Below are 27,415 nucleotides of genomic sequence, written 5' to 3'. Positions count from 1 at the left end.
ACACACCACTTCTAGCTAGGATTTGCACTTGAAATTTTCTTCTTCTTTTCTTATGTTGGATGAAAATACCCAAGAGAGGAAGAGAGAAAAGTTTACTTGGAAATTATGTGTGTTATGAAATAATGAAAGATAAAGACTTGGTTTTATTTAAAGGCGTCTTTCTCTCCACCAATAATAACCATTGCATATCTCCACTCACCTTGCATGTCTCCACTCAAACATATAATAATATTACATTTGAAAGAGTTATTATCTTTTTCTTTTATAAAACATTAAACATATATATATATATATATATATATATATATATATATATATATATATATATATATCCATACATATATACTTTTATAAGTTTATAACTTATAAAACCTATTATATGTTAAGAGACATGCTTGGTTATTATTATTCACATATTGTTATTTAACCAACTTAAATAACACTATGTAATGTTCTTTCATAAAACATAAATCATCCATATGATTTGTTTATTACACAAGTACATTTTATTTAGAAACCCCTTTCCAAATAACTCAAGTGTTAATATTCATTTGTTATGATCACATCATATATGAACGAATATTATCGGTGTTTGTCTAGCTTGTTATTGGGTATGACCCGACTTGGATCATAACGTACTAGCCACATCAATTTAATATGTCTCTTGGGCAGACCGAGTCCAACAGCAAGGCTATCTCGGAGGTTTCAAGTGCCCAAGACGAGTACTAATAAATTGTGCTTCTAAGTTTTTATTTTTCCAAAACTGTTTGTCATTACTGATTTATTTCGTTATTAAACTCAGACCCAATAACATTTTATTAGATTTTTTAATGCTTAATGAACTTATTCAGATTTTTTTGGCACTTATTGGTGTTTCTTATCAACAATTTTCAACCCAAATCATGCTTCTATCAAGATCATGCCCTAGGCGGCGGTCGAATGTTGTATGGGTCTAAGACAAACCTTGCAAATCGTTTTAAGTATAAAATTCCAAGAACGATATAACTTCTTCACGTAGTGCATGCGAGATAATCATGTGTAATAGGAGGCAAAATAAAATTATTAAAAAAAACGTCTTGCTTATTGCAATTAACACGCAAAACAATATATATGTATAAAGAAGGATGTTCAATAACAATATGAAGTGAAAAATTACAAGACTTGTATAAACTCATTTATACATAATAGGGTGTCAATTCATCACTCGGGTTTGATTGAAGAAATAAAGGTTTTGAGTTTTTTTTGGATTAAAAATAGGAGAAAGATGACGAGCCTCAGTTGAGACTTGAGAGTACTGGTGCTATTTTAAAGGGTTGTGTTTGTGGGTGTCTTTTCGTTTGGTGTTTTTGATGGTTGAATTCTTTTCTAGCATTTTGTTAGTTTTTAATGATATTTCTTTGTTGGTCGTTAAAAAAAATAATAAAAAAGAGTACACTTTGGGCAATTTATGAATTTAGTGTGGTGGGGGCGGTGGAGCTTGGTTACAAGTTTACAACTATTCAATTTCCCCACGGGTAATTTAATGTATCCACGACCAATTTCACATTAAAGTTATTTAATTATTTTTTCAAGCAATAAAGGAAAACAATCATATTTAACTTGAGAGAATGAAAGACTGATTTCTTTATCATGTTTAAAAGTATATATATCATTGTGTATGAAGATTTCTATATCTAAGTATATAAACTTGTGAAAGTTTTTGACTAACATTGATATAAATCATCGATCCCAAACATGTACATATAGTTGAGATAATTTTAATCACGATGTGATTAAAGGAATGATAATTTAGTACGACTACTAATCAATTTGCGTGCTTAAAAATCTAGTATACACGCTAGGGGAGTGTTTAAAAATATTATATTAAACAATTAAGGGTCTGACCGATTAAGAAATAACCTTTGAATCGTTCAACATGACTATTATAAGTAACCGTTAAGAAGCTTCATTAATCATTAAAAGATGTCTTTTAAGTAAACAAACACACTTTGTCTATAACCGGTTCAGACTTTAGAAGCAGTCTCTATTTGTAATCATTAAAAGACTACAAAACAATCTGTATGTGTTTGATGAGATGCTGTAGTAAAAAAATTTGTGAGATTTGAATGAATTTATAATTGTATATGTATATCCTTACTAACACATAAATTATCATATTTCATTTTCACATAAAATAACTTCTTTGTAGAAAACATTTATAGTTACACGATTATAATTAACTTGAAATAACAACAATAAACGAGCGTAACGAACAACTCTTCACAATTAAAACTAAAAAAAAGAGACGCGTGTTCATGCCCATTTGTATATAAAGCATACAAACAAACTTTCAGTCAAACAATTCACAAATAGTTTATTTACTACTTTACCAAAAGGTTGATTCGTTTACAAGACTAGATATGTTGTTGACTCCTATAGAATGCAATTGATACAATTATTTTGGTAACTTTAACAAGCCACTTTCAGTAATGTTAATAAATATATTATGTAACCTTTACATAATTACATGTGACCTTCAACGAACTTGATACGTTAGTGGGACATTACAAAGATTGACGCGTCAATAAGGTTACAACTAGAAGAAGATATGCCATTTTTGATGATCAAATCTTTCTAAATATCACTTTTATTGCCAGCTGCTTTGGACCACCCAACCTCCTTTTTTACCTTTTTATATATCTATATTCCTGTTATATATTATTTGGCTTTTGGAAAACAATCCTCAATTTGTTAAGTTTATTATTATTTTTTTTTCAAACGGTAACTTTCAATTTATTAAGTTTATTAAATACAAGAAATATATGTGTGATCTTACAAAGAAAAAAGAAAACCTTTAAACCCTTAATTGGACCTTTATTTTATATAAATTCCATTAAAGATACCTATCCCAAAAATCATTTATGCTCAACAATTTTTTTCTGTTTTGAACGGCATTTATGCTCAATATTTAAGAGCATATACTTAAAATGGTCCCTTTGACTTAAAACTAGATAATAATAATAATAATAATAATAATAATAATAATACAAAAGTGTTAAATAATAATATACTACATGGAGCGCCATCTTTTGCTCTATTCTAATTTTTTTAAGGAATTGAACTCTTAACCTCTGATTTTATAAATCGGTGATTAACATAGCTTAATGACTGAGGATACAATGTAAAACTCAAAAAACATTAATGGTATATTTCAAACATCTTGCCAATTGCCAAACGTTTTGTTTTCTTTATGAAGTACATAAAAAGGGGCTTGTAAGATAGTGACACAACTGTTTTTCTATATATTTTTTTTTGAACGGCCCATAATTATATATTTTTTTTCAGAAATATTAATTATTATATAAGTTTTTTAATAATATTAATAGATTTATGTATATAACGTTCAACAAGTTATCTATGAGAAGTTAAGACATAAAAGTAATGTTTAGACGGTTTTTTGAGTTATAAAAAAATTAGCCTTTTAAAAAAATGTTTAATGGTAAATACTAAATAGTGCGTTGACCAAATAAGTAACTGTATGTATGCATATATACGCGTGTGCATGCATGTATGTGGGATATAGTTGATGAATATAAATAAAAAAATAAAGGATAAATATGAAGGGCAGTTACAACAAATCCATAAGTATAAAATGTATATGCACTTCAGCAACCAGGTGTTCAAGGCTTCCAGCCTGTCAATCATGGGCTTCTTATAAAATTGGATTAGCTTTCCACCAAAAATCAATAATTATACAATTTTATATTATTTTTTATAATGTATATACGTGTGAACCCTCGGGTGGATGAAATTGCACAAATTTTAACGTTATTTTACTAATATTATTTTTTTATAATGTGTATATGGCGAAATGTTAATCCGGCATCATGTAGTGACGTTGATAGCCGAAAGACAAGGGTACATGCATCAATCGGCGGTGTCCCGATGGTTGAGTGTTACGTGTCTTATGTCCAATGCTCGATGCAAAACTACAATCGAGCCGGGAGTCTTACCGTAAGCAGCCTCTCTATATCTTTGCTATTGGTGGGATATAAAGAGGTTTTTTTTGCTATTGGTGGGATATACGGAGTACGACGACGATGATGATATTATTTCTTATAAAATATAACTTGTTAATTTAGAAGAGTGAAAAGCTTGAAAACCACCTAGGCGTCGCCTCGGTTTTGCGAGAAACACCGCCCCACCCTAATAGTACCACGAGTTTATATGCATCTCGAATCTCGATTGTACACTCACCTCTATCCAGAGGTGCATGTGGCTATCGATATCAAGGTGTATGTTTCTCATGATGTATTGAGGGTTAAGTTTCATAATAAACGAAAGATGTATTTTTAAGAGCTAGATTAAAAAGTATGGGTTAATATAAAAAAAAAGAAAAAAATTAACAACGAATTTAATAAAAAATAATAAAATTATTAAATCAGTAAATGCGTTGTATTAAATATTTCTTTGACTTGTATAAGTTATGTGGAAAAACTCAAATTAAATGTAAACGGTGCAAGTAAATAGAAAATACATAATGAACAAGTCAACAACAGAAAATATGCACGCCACCAAATTAATGCCATTTAACACCATATACGATCATTTTAATAGCTATATATTAGATGGACGCCAAATTGGACACATAAGTTTAATAAATACAAAGTTATTGACGTTTGTTTTATTGCTTCAAATATAACTTTTTTTTAATAAAATAAATAGAGATTTTATGTGAAATAATAAACGATGGTGTGGTTTAAAATTATGATACAAATCACAAGAAGTATAAAATACATAAGACATAAACATAAACGAAACTAGTATCTGCAGTGCAAAACCGAAAAGATAATAAATAGTTGTCATCTTTTACTCGGTTTTTTAAAACATATTACACGTCTTTAAGACGGCACCTTTTTTTTCCGTTTTGAAACGATTTTATTTGTTTGTTTATTCATTTATTTAACCTTTTTTTGTGTTAAACCTTTGTGAAAGGAAGAAAGTGTTGGAAAATTAGTGAAGAGAGGTTTTTCACGAAACATTTCTATTATACTATACGGGTATTATTTAATATGTTTGTGTTTTTATATGTGAAAGCTTTACAACGAACCAATCAACGTAAAAACTGAAGTTAAAATGAATGAAATATCGTTGCTCGAAGTTAGGTGTTTGAAAATATGAAAGCAGCGGAAATTAGAAGGAACAAACGGAGGAACTAGTGGAACCTTGTCCCACATATGAGGGAAGAAAACTTTGAAGGAGTTTATAAGTGGGAGCACTTTTAGGATAATTTTACTTAAAACAAGCAATCAGGACACTAGAGTGCCTAAATTCGTATAGGGATGGCACGTGGTGTGGGTGATGCGTAACCTGATGATTTGATGACACACTTGGTATGTGGTGCGCGTTGGAGCTGATGACATCATCATCATCAGATCTTGTGAGGTTGGGTGACCAAATTAGTCGTGCATGATGACATCAACAACTATTGATGAACACTTTGAGCATAAGTTGTTTCGTGCAAGTCCACGTGTTTAAGTTGAAACAAAAATGCAATATTTGTTCAGGAGCATTTAAACATAATAAAATGCATTGACGACGTTCAATGTCATTTATTTTGGATTAACTCTTTACATATTTTCTTCCCCTCAATTTCACTATAAATGCTTAGGGTTTCTTAGTTGCAACACACCAAGAAACACTTGATACAAAATAGCAATTTTTAATAATTGTTTTTGCTTTAAGTAGTACGTTTTCAAGGTAAACCTTTAGATCCCAAGGCTTTCCCTGACAATACTACTGCTGCTCTAACTGTTGTACCATGAGAATTCAATGAGTTCTCTTAGAAGACCTAAAGTGTGCTTTAAAGAACTACATTGAACACAAATTCTCAACCCTATACTTTTTGCTCCATTTCCTTTCTTTTTTTTTTTTGTTTATTTTATATTTGTTGAAATAGTTCTATAAAGTTATGGTATTATTTTGTTTATGTATATCAATTGATTGCATGCAAATTCATGTATAAATTGTTCTCCTATTGAAAAAGAAGGCAACCGGGCAACAAGTTGCAACACTATCTCGTTTTGAATTGCAAAACCTAATATTTTAAAAACTACATTGGCCTCTTGATTTACATGTATTGTAATTTTAATAGAAAAGTGTTTTTATCTGATTTATATGTGAACATATTTCAGCCTCTTGGTTTAGTCTTTCGTGTAATTCGTGTAATATAACTAGAGCTTTCCTCTCTAGTTTTTGTAAACAAATTTTGGTGTGCCAAACACAATTAACAAGATTATTTTATAACTAACCTGAAAAAAATATATATTATTGATCAACATCCAAATCTCCATGCTCGGTGGATGGGTCCTGCTAGCTCGTTTTTGTATTTGATTTTTGTTATTGAAGTGAACTTTTCTAAAAAAAACATCCAAATTTCAAATATTCTCTATATGTTAAGTCATCTAGTAACTAAAATATAATATTTCTCCTGTCATAATTTATCGTATATAAAAGTATACATATATCTAATAAACAAATGTATGAACTTTCATATAATACCATTGCCTTATCGTTTACGTATACGCGGACAAATGATACCAAATCATTGTTCCAAATCCAACAAACTAGAAAGTAATTGACACAAATAAACAAATAACTACGTTAAAACAAACAAGAATAGCCAGCCTAAAATGCAAACAATAAAAAATATAAAATAATAAATAGAAAGAACAAGTTTTTTTATATTTGTTGTTGGTATTATTATTAAGGTTTGATTTCTCCGACCAACTTTTGTTTACTACAATAAATAAATGGTTTATTCCACTCATTGCTACAATATTCCTATTTTCATTTTGGTAGTTTTTAAACAAAAAGAAAAAGAGGTTTTACCAACCAAATTATAAGATTCTATTATAATAATAAAGGTAGAATAGAATATATGTTAAATGTGTTCAAAGTGTTGAGAATATATAATGGAAAAATATAAAAAAATTGTTGAAAAGTAAAGAATATAAAAAGGAGACGTTGGAATCCTTAGGGATTTCGACATATAAAAGACTAAAAGAGACATCTTTCTTTTTGGTGTAGGTTCAAAGTACAAAATGTTTTGTAAACGCGGTTTTAGTTTGATTACCTACATTAGTTGTTTTATTCTATCAATGAAAGTGAAATAATTTAATGAGTAAAGTACGGTTTTTGTTTCTGTAGTTTGTCTAAAACTGCGATTTTAGTTCAATAGTTTTAAATTTACGATTTTCGTCTATGTGGTTTCATTTTACTTGCAATTAAACCCGATTCCACTAACCCCGTTAAGTATAGCGATTAAACCAATGAGCGTGCCCCTCTCACATGAGGTGCAGTTTTGTTCTTTTTTTTTCAAATACACCCCAGCCCCTCACGTGAGGGGCTTGCGAATTAGATCTAAGGTTTATTCTCGAAGAAACATGACAAAACTGCCCTTCATGTGAGGAGCGCATCGATGGGTTTAACGACCAGACTTAATGGGGTTAGTGGGATCGGGCCGGTTTAATTGCAAGTGAAATAAAACCACAGGGACGAAAATCGCAAATTTGAAACTGTTGGACTAAAATCGCAGTTTTGGACAAACCATAAGGACAAGAACCGCACTTTACTCTAATTTAATTTAGGGGGTGTTTGGGATTGTTTATTTTCACCAACTTATAACTAATTAACTTTTTGAAAAGTAACAAGATGTTTAAGATTGTTTATATTGTGAGAGGAAAAGTTTTATAAGTTACAATATTATAACTTATTAACTTAATTAAAAGTTATAAAGACGTAAAATAAAGAATCTCAAACAACCCCTTAGCATGTAAAACAATTTTTCATAAAAGATAAACATGTTTTAACTGTTCTTCTCTGGTAATAAAATACTCAAAAGTATTACTCATTTACCCCGTGTAAAAAATATTTGAGCAAATCATTTTAATCATCACTTTACCCCTAAGCAAAGCCCAAAGAAGTCAAAATCCACAATCATACTTGGTCAAAAACACTAGACTTGATTTCGGTGTGCCAAACCTCTTCTCCCTCTATTTTTTAAGAATGATGATTTTTTTACATATGACTGCACACATCTCAAATTTATAGAATTCATTCTCTTATTCTGATCAGACTATATTTTAATCGGGTCAAACTCTAGAACTGGGCTCATTTTGGCTGCCATTTAACAGTCGTTGTATCGTTACAAGAGCAGAAATCTCTGGAGTAACACACGGTTGGATGAAAACCGGGTGGGCTCGGGATCCGATTTGACAACATCGCAAGGCGTAACTCAAATTCTTAATTGCCAGTATCTACCAAAAGGGACAGAGGATTGAACTTGAGTCTCCACCGGAGAAACCCAACCTCCTACCTCAATGTTGCGTTATTATTACTGTTTTTTAGAACGACGAATTTCTTGTGTGTTAGGCCACCGCACTCTCCAATTTGGAGAGCCATGTTATCCCACCCTGGCTAGACCATGTTGTTTTAACCAGGCCTACGATGGCTTCAGAGTTTAGTTTGGGTGTTCTCTCGGAAAACCATACCGAGGGTTGCCATTTGATAGTCGTTGTGTCACTACAATCAGACTATATTGTCTTAACTGGGCCCACGTTAACTTCATAATATTATTACTGTTACTTTTAATATTATTATTAATAAAATAAAAATAGTAAAAAATAATAATTGGCACCATGATAAACTAGTTTTATACCCGTCCGGTGGACGGGGTATGTGTTAATATAAAATGTTACTTTAATGGATTACAAAAAGATTAAAACTGTTACTTTAATGGATTACAAAAAGATTAAAACTGTTATAGTAGCAGACCCACTTATACCGGTCGATAACAACAATATTAGTTTTAGTATTTTTGATCCATAAAAAACTGTAACCATTAAGTGTTAGTATTATCCTCAACTTTCACGTGTTTTCAGATTTACTATAAGTTTGATTTGCATCATATGTTTCCAGATTTGGTGCTGGTTATCATAACCAACATTTGTCATTTATTCATTGTTGTTACTCACCAAATGACCGTATATGTATTTATCATAAATACCACTTTCTATACTATCAGTCCCTACATACATTGAGCCTTTTAAGTGGCCCATTGACTACTAAAACATAAGAACAATAATAGTCTAGTTAAAAGAAAATCTCAAGAAACAACCATACATGCTAAATAAAAGCCAAAACTGGCGAAAGATTTCATTAAATATCCTTGTTCTAGTCACTATATTGCTATGGCATCTTAGTCATTAAATCGTCGTGGCATCCGATTTTTTCTAGGCCTGAGTTTTCCATGATATCAATCTGGGTCACGTTCAACGGTTGATGTGGTGGGAACTTTTGCATCATCATGAGTATCTTCTTGTTTAGAAATGACAGAAGTTGGCTCGTCTTCATTATCAATAACTGCCTGCAATTATTAGCTAATAAAACATTAGATTGAAAAAGAAACAATACATGATACAACATGAAGACAAAATCTAACGTGAATATACTGATGAAGTGGTCGTAATAGATGAGACTAATGGAATATGTGCCCCCCCATAATAGTTATTCTGCCAATTCTAATTCATAAGGTGTAATCTTTGCAAGAAACTCGGCGTGTTCATCTTCAACATCTTCTGAACCATCATCTTGGGGATGCGTACTTGTAGCAATGACAGAGGTAATGCTATCTTCCGTTACCAAGGGCATATGATCACCAATCTATTTTGACACTGTAAACCGGCAAGAATAATGAGGTGCGGAATTATGACCATCAATCTTAATCCTTAATATGACACTTGAACAAAGTAAACTTTCAAGCAAATAATTTTTAGCCCAAGAAGGGTCATCAACACCCTGTACAAAAAGGACAACATTAGTATGTAGAAATACATGGGTGAGAATATAAAAACATATAGAAGAAACATAAAAAACAAACCCGACAAAGAATGTATACTTATGTTAAAAACAAACACATACACACATAGCTGGAGATATATATATATATATATAGAGAGAGAGAGAGAGATTTAAATACATATAAAATTAAGAAGATTGATTTAGTTGTAAACCTTTGATAAACTCTGTTTTTGCAGCTCCTCAGCACTTATATTAAGAAGAGCAATGGCAGCATCGTCGAAAAGAACACACGTCATCTCTTCATCTTTATCACGCATGATGACAGCTAATTTGTAACTGTCCAAAAATCATTGTTAGAGGAAAAGAATAATAGTAAAGGACAATAATGTATGAAAACTTATGCAATGCGTGGATTAGTAACATTTTTGTTACAGCCTTGACAAAATAGACATGACCATTAAAGTCTACACTTTTACGACATGTAGAACATTTAATATACTTCCAATCGTTAAAAAAATCAATGTCGATTATTGTTCCAGCGATATTATACATTGTGCCCTGAAAAAAAAAGAAAAAAAATATAATATATATAATAAATGAGATACAAAGAGGAATAGTTTGCAGATAAAAGCTTAAAAGACAAAACCTCAGGAACGCCTTCCTTTAAATAGCTATAAACATCATAAAGGCTATTGACATCCAAGTCTTGTTTTTTTTTTGTGGTTTTGATTTGAGTAGTGCGGGCACCGGCAAGCTTCAAAAGGCGGCATATATATTAGTTGTATTACAACATAAAAACTATTTTTTTGTCATAAAAGAGAATTAATGAAAGGAAGAAATTATACATATGCTTGTGGACGTCACAAATTGACAATGGGGGATTAACATATAACCAGGAATACGATGGCTTCAGAGTTTAGTTTGGGTGTTCTCTCGGAAAACCATACCAAGGGTTGCCATTTGATAGTCGTTGTGTTACTACAATCAGACTATATTGTTTTAACTGGGCCCACGTTAGCTTCATAATATTATTATTGTTACTTTTAATATTATTATTAATAAAATAAAAATAGTAAAAAATAATAATTGGCACCATGATAAATTAGTAGATTTAAATAGGGTCACAAGTGACAAGGAGACCGGCATATAGAAATTGAATGAAAGGTGACAATCGGACCCTGTGAAACCAATAATGTTTTCCACTGTCCTTAATATCTGCCTTTGCTTTTTTCTGTACTTGCATTGTGTCACGAGATTTACTATTTACCACCGACGCATATAATAACATTTCTCCACCATTATTTAGTGTTTAATATATCATCTGGTTCGGTTACTTTCTGTTCGGTTTTATATTTTATAAAAACTAACGTAACTAAGTAGTTGACGCTTGTTTATGTAATAACACAAGTATGAACTAAAAACATGTCGAACACAATGTTTGATCGATTCGTTAGCAACTTAGCACGTAAATGTTACAACGTATAAGCTCATATGCATATGTTACACAATGTTTGATTGATTTATATAATCAATTTAAACTTTATCTAAACAAATTTAAATAGATGAAACTATAATGTATGAATTGATGATCATATTGAGAAGATTACAAAATCAATAAAATGCAAGAGGTACAAGTAGATAGAACATTCATGGCGTGGAGCCCACATTTATTTTTAATCAAGTGGTGAATCTATATAGTAAAATGTAACCTAGTAAATTGATTTGCTTCTTATTCGGATCCTAGAAATATATATATAAAAAATTTGTTTAGACGTACTGACCGTAGACTAAAATTTCTAACGAAAGTATATACATTTGTTCGCAACGCTTCTACCACCTCACCAACAATTCTCTTGGCAAAACCATTACAAGGGCACTTTAAGATGGGCGTGAAGGTGGGCTTGAGCCTCTTTGGGCGTTAGCGTGATAACCGGCGTATGGGCAAAGTTAGATGGGTCCACCAACTTTTCATCGATTATATTCACACAAACTTCACTTTATTTTTTTGATTACGTAGTCAAACCATTACATACATAAGTAAAAAAAAAAAAGCGAGGGAGAGCCCTTGCCTACGTGTTAGTGACGTGGTGATTACTTTTACACTTTTTAGTTAAACTACTACAATCTTATATGGTTTTTGTGCTTCTTTCTTTAAGTTTGTTTCATGTCGTAGAAAACAACTTATCTTTACTTAAATTGAATAAAATAAAAAGTGACTTTTGCTCTATGTGATCTAGACATTTAATTATTTTTTATTAGTTATACACTAAAATTCAACTTTTTTTTTTACATTTACTTAGAATATAATGTTGTTATATACAAAATAAAAGACCTTTTTTAAAAAAACATCTTGATACATGATTGATTATAACGGTGCAACTAAACAAATTATAACAACACATCTAAGTAAAATAAAAATAATGTGACTAACCTATATTGGTGCGTCTAACACTCTAACATTCATGAGTTAATTATACGATTATAAGTTTATAAGCTTATAACAGTGTGTTTAAAACCACCGCTTCCTTTTACGAACATACATACATATTCCGCCGCATATACACGTGTCACGTTATGACATTTCACAATATTTGCAAAGAAACATCAGTAGTACTGGTACTGAAATGTATATAGTTTTTCTTTTTCTATTAAAGGTTGGAAGGTAGTTAGGTTAGTTTATAGGTTTGATGGATTGAAAGAGACATATGTGTGGGTTGTGGTCACATTGCATTAACTTATAGGAGGGCTAGAACTAATTTGTGCCGACACAAGGTACAACTATGGATGCAGTTGGTACATATTTGACTGCATAAAGTTAAAAACCTAAGTGCAAATTTTTGGTCCAACACAATGCAAATATTTTGGGTACATAGATATGATATTGTGAGGGTAATGAGATCACAAATCATGGGCTACCATTATTAATGTTGTCTGTTGGATTCTAAACAAGGTTGTTTAGTGAATAATGTTGGGCCATAGGAGATCAAGGCCTGAGAATCTAAATATCTAATGTGATTGGTTTATCATGCATAACTAATATGGACCCTGTTCTAAAAAATTTAAGAAATAATATTCAACCACGTACACATACACACACACATATATTTTCTGAACGATGGATTTCTTGTATGTCAGATCACCGCACTTTCTAACTTATAGAGCCTTGTTGCTCAACTCCGGCAAGACTATGTTGTCTTGACAGGGCCCACACGGGCTTTAGAGTTTTGTTTGGGTGTTTCCTCGGGAAACCATACTGCTGGCTGCCATTTGACAGTCGTTGGGCCACCACAAGATTAGAACTCTATGGTGTAACACATTGTGGGATTAAAACCCGGGTGGACTCAGAATTTAAGCTTGCAACCTTGTACAAGGCCTAGGCGCCTAGCATAAATCCTTCATTGTCATAATCTATCAAAAGTTACACAAGAGATCATCAAACTTGGGTCTCCATTGGATAACCAAAGCCTTCTACCACTAGGCCACAACTACAAATGGGGTGATAATATTAACATAATTTAGTAATATAGTAGTTTTATGAATGGTAATAATTAAGCGCGGTGTATGAGACTCGGGTTTTAGATTAAGGATTGATGTCAACTCAAGATCATTTAAGCTCGACTTGATTTTAGTTTTAGCAAACTGATTTTGAATGACTCACAAGCAACTTGACTTGATTGTACGTTTAGGTGAGGCCAAACAATGTATTTTTGAAAACAAAATGAAATGATATGTAGCCTTAGACCTAGTACCTAGCTATGGGATGGACAAGTTCCAACTTAATATTGGCCCACTAGTAAAGTATATACACATAAGAAAAATAAGTAAAACCAAAAGAAAATTAGGGTGCTATGTTTTAGAATTTAGACAAAATATTTAAGTGATTTAAGCAATAATATATTGGCCAATAATAATACATACTAATGTATGATTGATTGATTTGTATAACAATTAAGATACTGTAAATAATTTCGAAACGACAAACGAAAATTATGGGCAAATCGGATTACTTCTTTGTTAGAGTGAGATTGCGACTGACAATGAAAGAGAAATGTATGAATGTCTGGTCAAATTTTAGTGATATAACGATATATTCGATCAGTGGGTTATGGTTTAGTTATTAACCGACCTCTTTCAACGCCCAACTCTCAATATGCTATCTCAAAAAAAGTTATATTTGGTCTTTCAAATCGCGTATGCGTATCGATTTTCATAGAAAAGTTATTAATGTGTATGATATAACTTGGAAAAAGTATTAGTATCGTAAAAAGTCTTTTATTTTCAATAAATGTACTTTTTTAACATTACACTTGGAAAATTGATCTTAGCCCCCCCCCCCCCTTCTTTGAGCTTCTTAGACAGATTCATCTAGAGGTGCATATACTGGGTACTTTTAAGAACCGGAACTGGTTTCGTGTATGGTCAACAAAAATCAAGAACCAAGTTGTGTAAGAACCGGTTCTAGTATGGTCAGGTATTTGACCGAGTTTTTATAGAGTTTTGGGTAGGGTCGGGTCAGGTTTTGATCGAGTATTTGCCGGAATCGGTTCTGGTAGGTCCGGGTCGCTTCTAGGGAGAAACTCAAAACCGGTCCGGACCCAATCCGTACCCGCGGGTCGGGTCCGGAACTGGTTTTTTTTTTTTGCACCTCTATGGCTCTATATTCATCAATCTCAGTTCTCAAGATCTAATTGTATTTGGGCTTTGTCCAGTGGCAAAGATTTGGGCTTTCTCAGTGGCTATAAAAGGCCCAAAGGTCTTATTATGAATATCATTGTTATGCATGTGTTTATATGTTTTGTTTTTAGTTAGTTTATGGCTATCATACAAATGACACAATTGCTCTCTTTGATATATATTCATCATTCTTCACTACCACAATCAATTTACTGTGCAAGTGAAAACTTACATCCCTCAATTGCATCTTTGATAGACAGAAAAATGCGATCTTTTCCTATGTTATCTACAAAATTCGTAACGATCAACTTCTCCATAACCTCGAGTCTCGGATTTACTATGCCAACCTGTATAAATATTAAACACGAACACAGTCACTTAAAATTTATAAATGATCTTTTTTATTAAATCAAACAAAAAAAATATGAATCAAAATTCATCAATTACTTTGATTTCTTGAACTTCTAAACTTCTACGGATTTCAACTAAGGTTTCGACACCGGTTATATCAATAGATGTAACACCTAGATAAATCAGCATAACAAGTATTTATAATTTTATATTCAAATTGATAACATTATGGACATTACAACATTTAATTAAAAACCTTTGGATCTTACCTCCTAAATCTAACAAAACATACTCAACATCATCTCCTTGAGAATTTTTATTGGCTTGTTCATCTCTAACCCATCTCAAAATCCTTTAAAAGATCGCAAAATTATAGTAAAACAGTCGGTTTTGGTGATAAATTTTGAAACTTTATGTTATGAATCAAAATGGGAATCAAGAGTTTATACCTTTCCCTAATGTAACTAGAATTTGCAAAGTAAATTGGAGAACCAAGTTGCAAAACTAGTGTCTTGGGAATACTTATGGCACCGGGATATTGTTCTACATCACGATACAAACCAGTATCCGGTATATTGCCAAGCTTTGAACTTGCCGGTCTAGCTACATACAAAAGCGCTCTAATCACGGCTAATCCCACCTTTATAAAAGAAAGAAACTTTTCGTTATTAAATCACTCATATCATTGTTTAATGACTTTAATCAGTACAAGAAGTAACAACATACCGATAACATGAGACCAACATCCATACTAATGAATGCAACACCAAGGAAAGCAGCCATGCAAATCAAGAAATCAAATTTGTCGGTTTTGTAAAGATGATAAGCTTTTTCATACTCAATGAGGCCGAGCATAGCTGACATGATAATGGCCGAAAGGGCAACAAGAGGAGTGTAACTAAAAAGAGGTGCCAAGAATAATAATGTTAGCATCATACATACTGCCATCACTACATTAGACATTTGTGTTTTACACCCCGCGTTGTAATTCACTGCCGTTTTTGAAAATGGCCCTGAAAAATGCGTGAAAAGACGTTTTTTATTAAATGTAAAGAAATATTTTGTTGTAATATATATAGGAAATAATAAAGAACTAACCTGTAGTTAAGTAGCAAGAGGTTAAAGATCCAACAATGTTCATGATACCAAAAGCTATCATCTCTTTGTTACCATCAATTTGTTGATTTACCATTAATGCAAAGCTTCTTCCAATTGCTATTCCTTCCTGTAAGTTGTCATATTCTATTCTTAATGTTGTGTTGTGATGAATAATAAATAATAAGTTTAACACTATATTTAGTTTAAATGCAATTTTAAAATAATGTGTACTTACAGCAAGAGCAACAAAGGCTGTTATGACTCCTGCTTCAATAGGTGCTGATATATATTTTGGATCAAAATCCAAATTTTTCAAAGAGGGAGGATTAATCCCTTTTTTTAAGGGGCCCACCTGTATAATTAATCCAGATTAAATCAATTTATATACTTGTCGAGTTGTTTTAACGAAAAAGCGAAACTTAAGTTTCGATGGCTAACTAAGGCATTTTCTTGTAATGAGTTTAAATTCGCAAGTTTTGTTTTCATTATATATTTTGTGAGTCGCTTTAACGAAAAAGAATACTTACAATCGCGATGCCATATTTCTCTGCGTCTGCTGCATATGCAAAGATGCATCCGATGGCCACAACCGCCATTGGAGCTATAGCCGCCACCCAAAACAGCTTCGGTTTCTTTTGTTTCTGAAAACAAAACAACATTTTACATTTGTACACATATTAACAAAACTAGACCTTATAACAAAATAAAAAAGGTTAACAATATTGATGTCTTTTTATGATGCCAAAATTTTCAGCTAAATGGTATAAGTGAAGCTAATAAGAGTCATTAAAAGATAAACTATGTTTCTTAAATAATATGAAATAATATTTGAGTGTCACTTACCACCATTTTTGCTAGGTGAAGAAAGATGATGAAGACTAAACCCACAAGTGTACATTCCCAACTTATCTGTAAAACCAAACACACTTTTAGTTTATGAAGTGTTATTCATATATCATGAGTGGTACATGTTCTTCAAGACCGGGTTCGTAAAACTTAGAATTGATCATACACTTGTTGAGATTTTGAGGGTCTAAAGCAGATCCTAAAATCGGGGCCTTTTATAAAAAAAAAAAATTAATTAAATTTCTGCTTAAGATCCTAAAACGTTAGAATATTGTACATATTTTGTATACTATCTCAAAAGGGCGCCAAATCATACAATTCCAACGCGATTAGAGATCAAGAAATATTGAACTCCATCAATCCTTAAATTTATGACACACATTTTTTGTATGCTATTTCAAAATGGCACAAAATTACAACGTAAAATTTGAGACTGAGAGCTAACGGAGTTATGATTAGAGGGTAAGAATCAAATGCGAATCACATAGTCGATCCTATAAAAATTTAAAGCTCCTATTATTTTCTTGACTTATGAAATAAATATATTTATCTTTAACCATTATATATACCTCATGTTTAAACTTAAAGATGGCCTTGGTAACATTTACAACATCAGTATGTGTAGTAAAATGCTTCAAACCAAAAATGCCTTTAAGTTGTTGAAGACATATAATTGTTGCTGTCCCTCCCATGAATCCAGTAATTGTAGAATGTGACAAAAAATCTACCAAAATACCCAACCTGTTTTATTACATTACAAAACATACAATTCAACATTAATTAGCTAGTCATATATACATTATACAAAAATTAAATAAACTTTGTGTATTAATGAGTTAGTTCACCGGAAAACACCAAGAATCAGCTGAATTACACCGGATATGAGTGTAGCGGTGAAGATCAGATTAAGATAGAGTTGCGGATTATCGGCTTCATGCACTTTCTTTTCTATAGCTCCAGCTATGATCAATGAGCTTGAAGCTACAGTCCCAACCGCTAAATGTTTTGAGTTGCCAAAAATTGCGTATATTAAAGGCGGGACAAAGCTCGAATCTTCACGTCAAATGGACCAGTTGAGTTAGTTACATAAATCATGGTTACAAACTTATGAAATCCTGGACATTACTAGGGGTGTAATCGATCCAAGTCGATAGCAAGCTACTCGAGATCAGCTCGAAAAAAAAGGCATTTTTAAAACAAGCTCGAGCCGGATCATGAGCCTATTATTTATATATATTTTATGCAATATATAAAATTTGATAAAAGTTATTGTTATATATAAAATTTGATAAAAGTAAACTAAATATAAATCATGTATATTTGTATATATAAATTCACATTTTAAAACTATATATATATAAATAATTATAAATATATATAAAATAGTTAATAAATCGAAAATGAGTCGATCTTCAGCTTGAAAATCTATTCACGAGCTGAGTTTGAGCTCTTTGTAAATTAAATGATTAGTTCGGCTAGTTTGCACCCCTAGACATCAGGTAATTAAACACCTTTGTTGCATGCATGCATACATACAAAATCAAGAAATAAATATAAAACTTACATAAACCAATGACAGGTGGGATATTAGCAAGTTTTGCATAGCTAATCCCTTGAGGGATAGCAAGGCTGGCAATGGTGATTCCGGCTAACAAATCGTACATAAACAGCTTCCCGGTGTAATTCGGGAGCCATTGGAACACCGGAACAAAATATTGTAACGATTTTTTAGCCTTTTCGGACAATGCCTTTCCCTTGAAGTCATGAAATGGATCATCAGGAAATAATGTTTCCTTCAAATCCGACTTGAATGCCGTCGAGAAACTCCTCGGCAGGGCGAAATTCACTTTATCGACGTCGTGTTTTACATCCATCGGAAACATATTTGTATTTGTAAGTGTGTGTGTGATAAATGCGGAAAATGGGATCAAAAAGTGTGTTAGGAATAGAGTTTTTTATAGAAGGTTGGTAAATATGTTAGTTAGAGAATAAAGTGGTAGTTTTTGACAGATTCAAATGGAAGGTAAATAATATTTATCCACATACATTCGGCTCGTGGATAAATATGAGATCTTAATATTGTTGACATATTCAAAAAATGGGGTATAGAAATGGTATAAATATATGTCTTAAGATTTACTATACCAATAAAAATGGGAAATGTGAGAGAAAGCCAATATTAATTTGTTATAGATTATAGATAAATAGATAAAGTAATAATATTGGTTTGTTAGAGTTTTCTTAGATAATGTGTAATGGACGGGCTATAAAATAAGACGTTTTGTGTCATGTGACGCCCAGTCAATAAAGAGTGGGTTTTTGTTTTATATGTGTAATGGTGTTGTAGCCTATATATATATATCACACACATATAATATAATAATAATAAACAAACAAACACATCCTGGCGACAAATACTAGTCGCCCCTCCCCACTGTCGCCCTTTTATCACCAATGAGCGCGGTGTTCACATCCAAAATCGCTCACTACATATGGCCTTAGGGATGAATTCAAAAACCGAAGTCGGGTATACCTGATATCTGCAACATCCGGGACGAGTATACCCGAAGCCTGACGAGTATTGCCGTATTAGACAAGGTATGGGATAAGCCTTCAAAATTTTTCACGGATATGAGACGGATATAGCTCAATTACCAGGAACAACATACCCATTCCCCAACTATGTACTCGAATCATAAACCCGAAACTTCCTAAGTTTTCTTTTAAGATATGTATTTAATGATAGTACTTATATTTTATATGAAGTATATACATAAAGTTATATAAAAGTTATAAAGACATCATGTAAATTATGATAACGTTATAACCGAGTATGAGACTGGGATTAGCCATACCCGGCTTGAACCCAACCAATTGCCAAGTCTTATAGATTAGATAAATATGGAATGCTTTTATTTACGGCTAGGAAACATATTTCTATTAGACAAAAATTCACTCACGGATCTAGTAAGATGTGTGAACTACAAATATGAATTTGTTACATTATGGTGGTGAAATGTCGGTGATCATGACAGTTTACTGTCTACACAAACATATTATCTAACAATAACAAGAAATTTTGAGTTTTTAACTACTATTTGTCGGTGATCTGTAGGCAATAATCCAGTGGATGTCTAAATATATATCTTTTTTTTCTTTAACCAAACAAAACATACAAAGGGAGGGCTGTAAACGGACGGTTCACGAACACTCTATTGAACGAAAATCGGTGACTGTGTCCGTCCATTAGTAATTGAGTTTGTTCGCGTCCGTTCATAATATTGCAAACGGATACTAACGGATCCTAATGAACACTAATGAACAAATGAACACTAACGGACATTAATGAATATTAATGAACAAACATATATAAACGACTCCAGTGAACAAGCGAACATAAGGGCATGTGGGATGGGTAATATGGTAGAAAACCAAATAAATAAAACATATTGTTACATAATATTATACATTACCCGGACGGACGGGCATAAGCAAACCTAACAGACGGATGTTACCGGACTATTGAACGAACGTAGTCATTGTCCATGTTCGTCCGTTAAGCTTACAAAATGAATTTTTTTTGTTCATGTCCGGTTCATTTATTAGACGGACAAACATAAATGAACTTCTCGTTGAACGGACGTAGATACTTTACATTAATTTGTTATTTTATTTCACACGAGCTATTCTATTGCAAGAAGGATTAATGCCTTTACAATAAACCACAAAGATGATAGATACATACATATTCTTTTCATCCGATGCCTTCAATACAAATACTTTCGTTTATCTTAACATTCTTGGCTACCATAATCCTTAGAGTGAACAAGGGAAAACTTGCAACCTTCGTTTGCTTCGTCTATAGAAAGAAACACGCGTTCTTTTCCAATTTTGTCGATAAAATGTGTAACGATTAACTTCTCCATAACTTCGAGTCTTGGATTTACTATGACAACCTGCATTCGAAACAATCGGTCACAAATCCTTCAAGTACTTGTTACAAAATAGAGAACATTATCGATTAACGTTGACTACCTTGATTTCTTTGACTTCCAAACTTCTACAAATTTCAGTTAGGGTTTCGACACCAGTGATGTCAATAGATGTAACTCCTGGTAAAAGAACATAATTAATATCATTGTTTGAACCAGGATATAGTTAAAGGGTGTTGGATCCAAGACCTTTTTGTTAGCAAGGGTAAAATTGTGTCAAATCAAAACATTTATCATAAAAAAACAAAATAAATATGGTATGAGTTTATGAGTTTATAGTCATAAGTTTAATAAGACTTGATGAAACTCAAATTAATCTTACCTCCCAAGTCTAATATAACATACTCAACATCATCTCCTTGAGACTCTTTATTGGCTTTTTCATCTCTAACCCATCTCAAAATTCTTCAAAAGACCAAAATCATGATTAATAAAATGTCAAATTTCAATGTTAGATTGGAAATCAAGATTTCAACATACAACTAACCTTTCTCTCAAGTAACCAGAATTTGCAAAGTAAATGGGAGAACCAAGTTGTAAAATTATAGTCTTAGGAATGCCTATGGAACCCGGGTATTGTTCTACATCACGATATACATAGGTATCTTGTATTTTACCAAGTTTTGAACTTGCCGGCCTAGCTACATACAAAAGGGCCCTCAACAACCCCAACCCCACCTACATAAGAAAAATTAGGTGTCAGTTATACGAGAATGGGTGTTTCAAAATACAATAAGAAATACATATTCAAATTAAGATTATCAAAAGAAATAATATACCGACAACATGAGGCCAACGTCCATACTGATGAAAGCAACACCAAAGAAAGCAATCATGCAAATGCTGAAATCAAACTTGTCGGTTTTGTAGAGATGGTAGGCCTTTTCATATTCGATAAGACCAAGCATTGCTGACATGATAATGGCCGAGAGGGCAACAAGAGGAGTGTAACTAAAGAGAGGTGCTAAGAAGAGTAACGTTAACATCATACACATTGACATCACTACGTTAGTCATTTGTGTTTTACACCCCGCGTTGTAATTCACCGCAGTTTTTGAAAATGGTCCTGAAATTAATAAACAAATGGAGAGGTGAACAAATTAACACTTGATCAATCATAGTAACTTTCTTCTTCTTTTTTTTTGTTGTAGTTTAAATGTCAAAAACCTGTAGTCAAGTAGCAAGATGTGAAAGATCCAACTATATTCATGAGACCAAATGCTATCATCTCCTTGTTACCGTCAATTTGTTCGTTTTCCATTATGGCGAAGCTTCTTCCAATTGCTATCCCTTCCTGAAAAATTATAAATTTTATTCTAGACAGTCTTTTAACAAAAGACCGTAGAAGAATGACCCATAAGAATCTAGACCAGATCCTTATCTAATGTTACCCGACCCAAATTACACCTATTAAATACACTTAACACCTAATGGGTTTTTTTTCCTTTTGATTCTCTAATTTATCAATCTTATCTTCATTTCCAATTTTGTTAAAAAGATCACCTACTTTTGTAGTTTTATTTTATCTCATGCCTTATTTTATCCAACAAGAATATTTTTATGTAGATATCAAATTCGGTACACTATTTCACAATATTTAAAGAATATGGCAAGAAATGCTATATCCAAACTTCACATTTGAATAAAAATATTATAAGAATAAATGTGAATCAATACTCAAAAATGAATTTGTTCCGACGATAAAGGAGTTACATATATAAATATATAATAGCAATAATAATATAAATAATAAAATAAAATACTAATATATACTATTAATACTGTAATTATTTATTAAAAAAAAGGAGAATAATTTGTACTTACAGCAAGAGCAATCATGGCTGTTATTAATCCTGCTTGTATTGGTGCCGATATATATTTTGGATCAAAATCCAATCTTTTTAGAGAAGGAGGATTTATTCCTTTACCCAAGTGACCCACCTATATTTTCCAAACATATTAATTAACAATAATAGATAAATAATTAATAACAAAAAAAAAATATGCTGGCTTAATTTTATTGTAACTTTCAATGGTTGATTTATTAATAAAAATAAAAATTAACTTAAGCATAATTACACATATAACCGTTTAATACAAAACAACTTTGTTACGTTAAGATATATTTAAATGTTGCATGCATGATGCATGCCTAATTATCTCGAGCCAAGACGAAATTTGATTTGTCATCTTAGTAATAATATTCGTTTTCCATATGAACATGATGTCGATCTTTATTCATGTTAATCCTATCGTTGTGTTTCTTGTTTAGTGATTGATGGTTGATAGTTGCCAAAATAGTGGCATGCTAATTTAGAAAATAATTGTTTGGTGGAAACATGTGATAGTGGCACTAAACTTTCTAGTAAAAGTGTTAATCTTGGACCCAGGAATAAAACGTGACACTTGAATATTAATTTGGACCAAATCAGCACAATATTATTCTTAAAACTAATAATGATCAAGCCAATGGCAGATCTATGTAGGGGCAAAAGGTGCCCGAGGCATCTCTTAACTTTCTTGGTGAAATGAATTTTACGTATCGTTATATCTTAAAACTTTAAAATCTGTCATTTTTATATAACATAACATTTTCTTAATACGTTAGAAAAATATATACTGGGATGGCCGTTAATATGTTTTTTTTCTAAATTCGTCACTGTGTCAAGCTATAGATTAAAACGGTATATGCTGCCTTTGTTAATAGGAAGTTTTACATAATCTTCTAGTTTTAATGTTTTATCACAATTATTAAATTTGATTTGATAGAATTAGTTATTGTTTTAGAGATATTTAATTAAAAACAATTAATTATGTTAAAGTTAGGAGATTGATAAGAATATGGAACTTACAATGGTAATGCCATGTTTTTCGGCATGGGCTAGGTAGGCAAAGATGCATCCACTTGTCACCACAACCATTGGACCCATTGCCGACACCCAAAATAGTTTTGGCTTCTTTTGTTTCTGAGAATTCATATACGTTCATGTATTAATAACATCAATCATACATTAAAGAAAAACTAACTATGGGGTTACTCGATAGTCTTTTAATGATTTCATTAAGAATACTCTGAATCGATCAGAGGTAGAATGTGTTTGGTTCTCTTACAAAACACATTTTAATTGTTCATGGAGCCTCTTAACGGGTAAATACTTGAAAACTCGTTTCTAAAATTTTTAACGAAACTTTAAACACCCATATTAGGGACACAAGGGTTGTTATAAAGTAAATCCACCTAATTCGTTTGAAGTGTGTCATCAACAATGTTAAAATTAACCACTTGTCACTAAAATGAAAACTTTTTATATTGTTTTCATATTGAATATGATTATGCGTTTGAAATTAGTAAGAGTTGTTGCAACTTAATGTCTCACAAGACTAGAGGTGCAAAAAACCTCAACTAGAACCGTACTCGGTAAAAATACCCGGAACTAGGTTTTTTTAATACCAAACCCGATAAGGTATGCATTTTAGTACCAAAACCTTATTTTTCAATTCCCGATCACAAATAAACCAGGTTTTATATCTAAAACCGAGTGTCAGAAAAACCTAATTTGTGCACCTCTACAAAGAATACTGCTTTTTAGTAGTGTCACTTACCACAAATCTTGTAAATTGAAGAAAGACCAAGAAAATAACACCAACAACCGTGCTTTCCCATCTTATCTGCAAAATCAATTTAACAATATTAGAAAGATACTTCATTATAATTAATTAATGACAAGTAAATACTCGAAAACTCGTTTCATATCATTGTCACATCATCTTTTTAACAATAAAACAAACTCAAAACATCGTAATTATCCATATAATATATTTTTAGATATATTCTTTTAATCGTGTCACGCAAAACATGTATGCTTATAGGAGTTTTGGGAGGGTACCCCACTCGGTTATATAAATAATGCCAAAATAATTTTAAAACCGTAACCCGAACAAGAGATGCATACATATAGGAGTTTTGGGAGCGTACGTCTAAAAAGTATTGTAATTTTGCCAAAAAAAAATGTAATTCCAACAATGACAAGTGACCAAGCTTGTAATATTATGTTTAATATCCTTCTAGCAATATGATTACGTTATTTGTCACAAGAATAATATAAATATATTTAAACAATATAGGAGGATTGACATGAAGCATGTTAGTCATGATCAATAACATCAAACAACTTTTGTAAAATGACAGGAGTTGGAATCAAACATGCATGTTAGAAGATTGAAAAAACAACAGAATGTGTTACGAGTACACCAATCGACCGAAAGATAAGCAAAACATGTCGTCACGACTTGTGGGACCCGCTTTTTCGACTATCTTCCAATCTAAATAATCTACAATCTTTTTTATAAAATGTCTTTCACTTAAAAAAAAGTTAAGTTTGGTCATAAAAACTTTATAAATTATACATTTCTTGCATTATTCAATGTATATGATATTATATCGTTTTGATTAATTATTTAACCCGTGTAATATACCTCTTTTCTGTTCTTGAAGATAGCGCGTATAACGGATACCATATCCGTATGTGTAGTAAAATGCTTCAAACCCAAAATCCTTTAAGCTGTTGAAGACATATTAATGTGGCTGTCCCTCCCATGAATCCAAGGATTGTAGAATGTGACAAAAAATCCACCAAAATTCCCAACCTGTTTGCATATATAATAAAATTAATAATAAATAATTTGTGGTGTTATTGTGGTAGTGTTAATTTTTTTGCTGGTTGGACTGAGTGGATTAAAAATCCTAACGTTTTTGTTTTGTCCTGGGTTAGTTTTTGGCTAACTGGGTTTGTGATCTTTATAAATAAAGTTGCCTTTCGAAAATAATAATAATAATAATAATAATAATAATAATAATAATAAATAAATAAATAAATATTTTAATTAGTCATACATACAAAGCATGCATGATATCAAGATTGATTTGTATGTGTGAATGGACTCACCGGAAAACACCAAGTATGAGTTGAGTTACACCGGATACGAGTGTAGCTGTGTACACTAGATTAACATAGAGTTCTTGGTTTTCGGCCGGGTTCACTTTTGTTTCGATTGTTGCGGCTATGATTAATGAGCTAGCGGCTACTGTCCCGACGGCTAGATGTTTTGAGCTCCCGAAAACCACGTAGATTAGAGGTGGAACAAAACTTGAATCTGTAATGAAAGGTACAATTAAAGTTTGTTTGTAACATGTGATGTTTATTGTTAATTATATCAATTTTGGGTATAAATTGATTTGGTTTTGGGTACTTGGTACCGAGCATACATTTATCCATTTTTTTTCGAATTTCGATACCGGTACCAAACAACAAAGCACCTTTTCGTTTTGGTTTTCTCGGTTTTAAGTTTGATTTTCTAATTCTACCATTTAGGCATCGTTTTTGGGCTAAAAATTATACATGTGTGCCTAATTTTTATTCATCAAAATATTTTGATAGTTAATGATTAATTAATTATTATACATTTAAACTACGATATTTGATTACAATATTTATTATATTATTGTGAATTACTTAACAATCAAAATAAAAATGAAATATCTCTAATCTATTTCGATTTGATCTTTTCGGTCTTAATTATGCTCAAAACCAAAACCGAACCGAAACTTCAACTTTTACATAAAAACGTTTTTTTTGAATTTTCAGTTTTATCAGTCACAAATCAGTTTCTTCAATTTCTGAACAAAAGACATTAAATGTTTGCGGACCCCACAAACAAATAAACTTACATGAATTACTTTGCATTCAAACTAAAAATTAAAACCCATAAATTTTGGCCAATACGAGTTGCATACAAAACCGAAACCAAATTGGGAATTCAACTTTTACGGAAAATATAAAACCAAACTCTCGTTTTTAATTAGTTTCCATTATTTCATTTTTTATTACCAGTTACGAATCAGTTTTTTCGGTTTCCGAACAAACAGACAGTAAATATTTTTAAACCAAACAAAAATTAACAAACTTACATAATCCAATAATGGGTGGGATATTAGCAAGTTTAGCATAGCTAATCCCTTGAGGAATAGCAAGGCTAGCAATGGTGATTCCGGCCAAAAGATCATGCATGAACAGCTTTCGGGTGTATTTCGGTAGCCATTCGAATATCGGAACAAAATATTTTAAGGCTTTCTTGGCCTTTACCGGCAATGGCTTGCCTTTAAAGTCATGGAAAGGGTCATCCGGGAACAAGGTTTCCTTCAAGTTGGACTTCAACGCCGTCCCGAAGCTTCTCGGGGCGGCAAAGTTCACCTTGTTAAATGTTTCTCCGGTGGTTCCAACTCTTGCTGGTGCCATTTAAGTGTAGAGAGTATATAGAGAGAGAGGGTGTTTGAGAAGGTGGTAGAATTAGGGTATTTATAGAAGATTTTGGATATTATGGATAATTATATATTTATATTATTATGTGTAATTATTTAGTAATAAGTTGAAAATAATGAGGTTAACTTTTTGACTTTGGTTGACCTTTTGACTTTTGTTTGATTTTTAGACTTTAAAAATAGAATATGGTAACTATTTTAGAATAATAATTGAAAGAGCCACCTTTAAAAATAGAATATGGTAACTATTTTGTTATATTAAGTTACTTACATTATGTTTCTGTATATTCTTGAC

The 27,415-nt window shown here is 31.8% G+C and overlaps 1 protein-coding gene and 1 pseudogene across 2 annotated transcripts; both read right to left on the bottom strand.

The window, feature by feature from the left end:
* Positions 1-9,295: 9,295 nt before the first annotated feature.
* On the bottom strand, positions 9,296-18,683 carry LOC143612495 (putative sulfate transporter 3.5). The gene is made up of 13 exons (XM_077086468.1): positions 18,374-18,683; positions 17,655-17,862; positions 17,379-17,550; positions 16,491-16,604; positions 16,199-16,315; positions 15,964-16,090; positions 15,592-15,878; positions 15,315-15,505; positions 15,135-15,217; positions 14,962-15,038; positions 14,728-14,861; positions 10,053-10,176; positions 9,296-9,406 (listed from the first exon to the last, which is right to left on the bottom strand). The coding sequence occupies exons 1-13, from the start codon at positions 18,681-18,683 to the stop codon at positions 9,296-9,298; spliced, it is 2,055 nt and encodes a 684-aa protein (XP_076942583.1).
* A 1,782-nt stretch (positions 18,684-20,465) lies between these two features.
* LOC143612483 (putative sulfate transporter 3.5) lies at positions 20,466-27,183 on the bottom strand (annotated as a pseudogene). The gene is made up of 12 exons (XR_013149950.1): positions 26,770-27,183; positions 25,748-25,955; positions 25,278-25,448; positions 24,405-24,470; positions 23,654-23,767; positions 22,626-22,742; positions 21,969-22,095; positions 21,581-21,867; positions 21,289-21,479; positions 21,124-21,206; positions 20,845-20,921; positions 20,466-20,765 (listed from the first exon to the last, which is right to left on the bottom strand). The product of XR_013149950.1 is annotated as a putative sulfate transporter 3.5 (transcript).
* Between the last annotated feature and the right edge of the window lie 232 nt (positions 27,184-27,415).

This window comes from Bidens hawaiensis, unplaced genomic scaffold (assembly GCF_021521415.1).
Source record: "Bidens hawaiensis isolate Kalapana, Puna unplaced genomic scaffold, B.hawaiensis_p1.1 tig00034632_1, whole genome shotgun sequence".
Taxonomy (NCBI): Eukaryota; Viridiplantae; Streptophyta; class Magnoliopsida; order Asterales; family Asteraceae; genus Bidens; species Bidens hawaiensis.
This window is presented reverse-complemented; position numbering and strand designations above follow the sequence as displayed.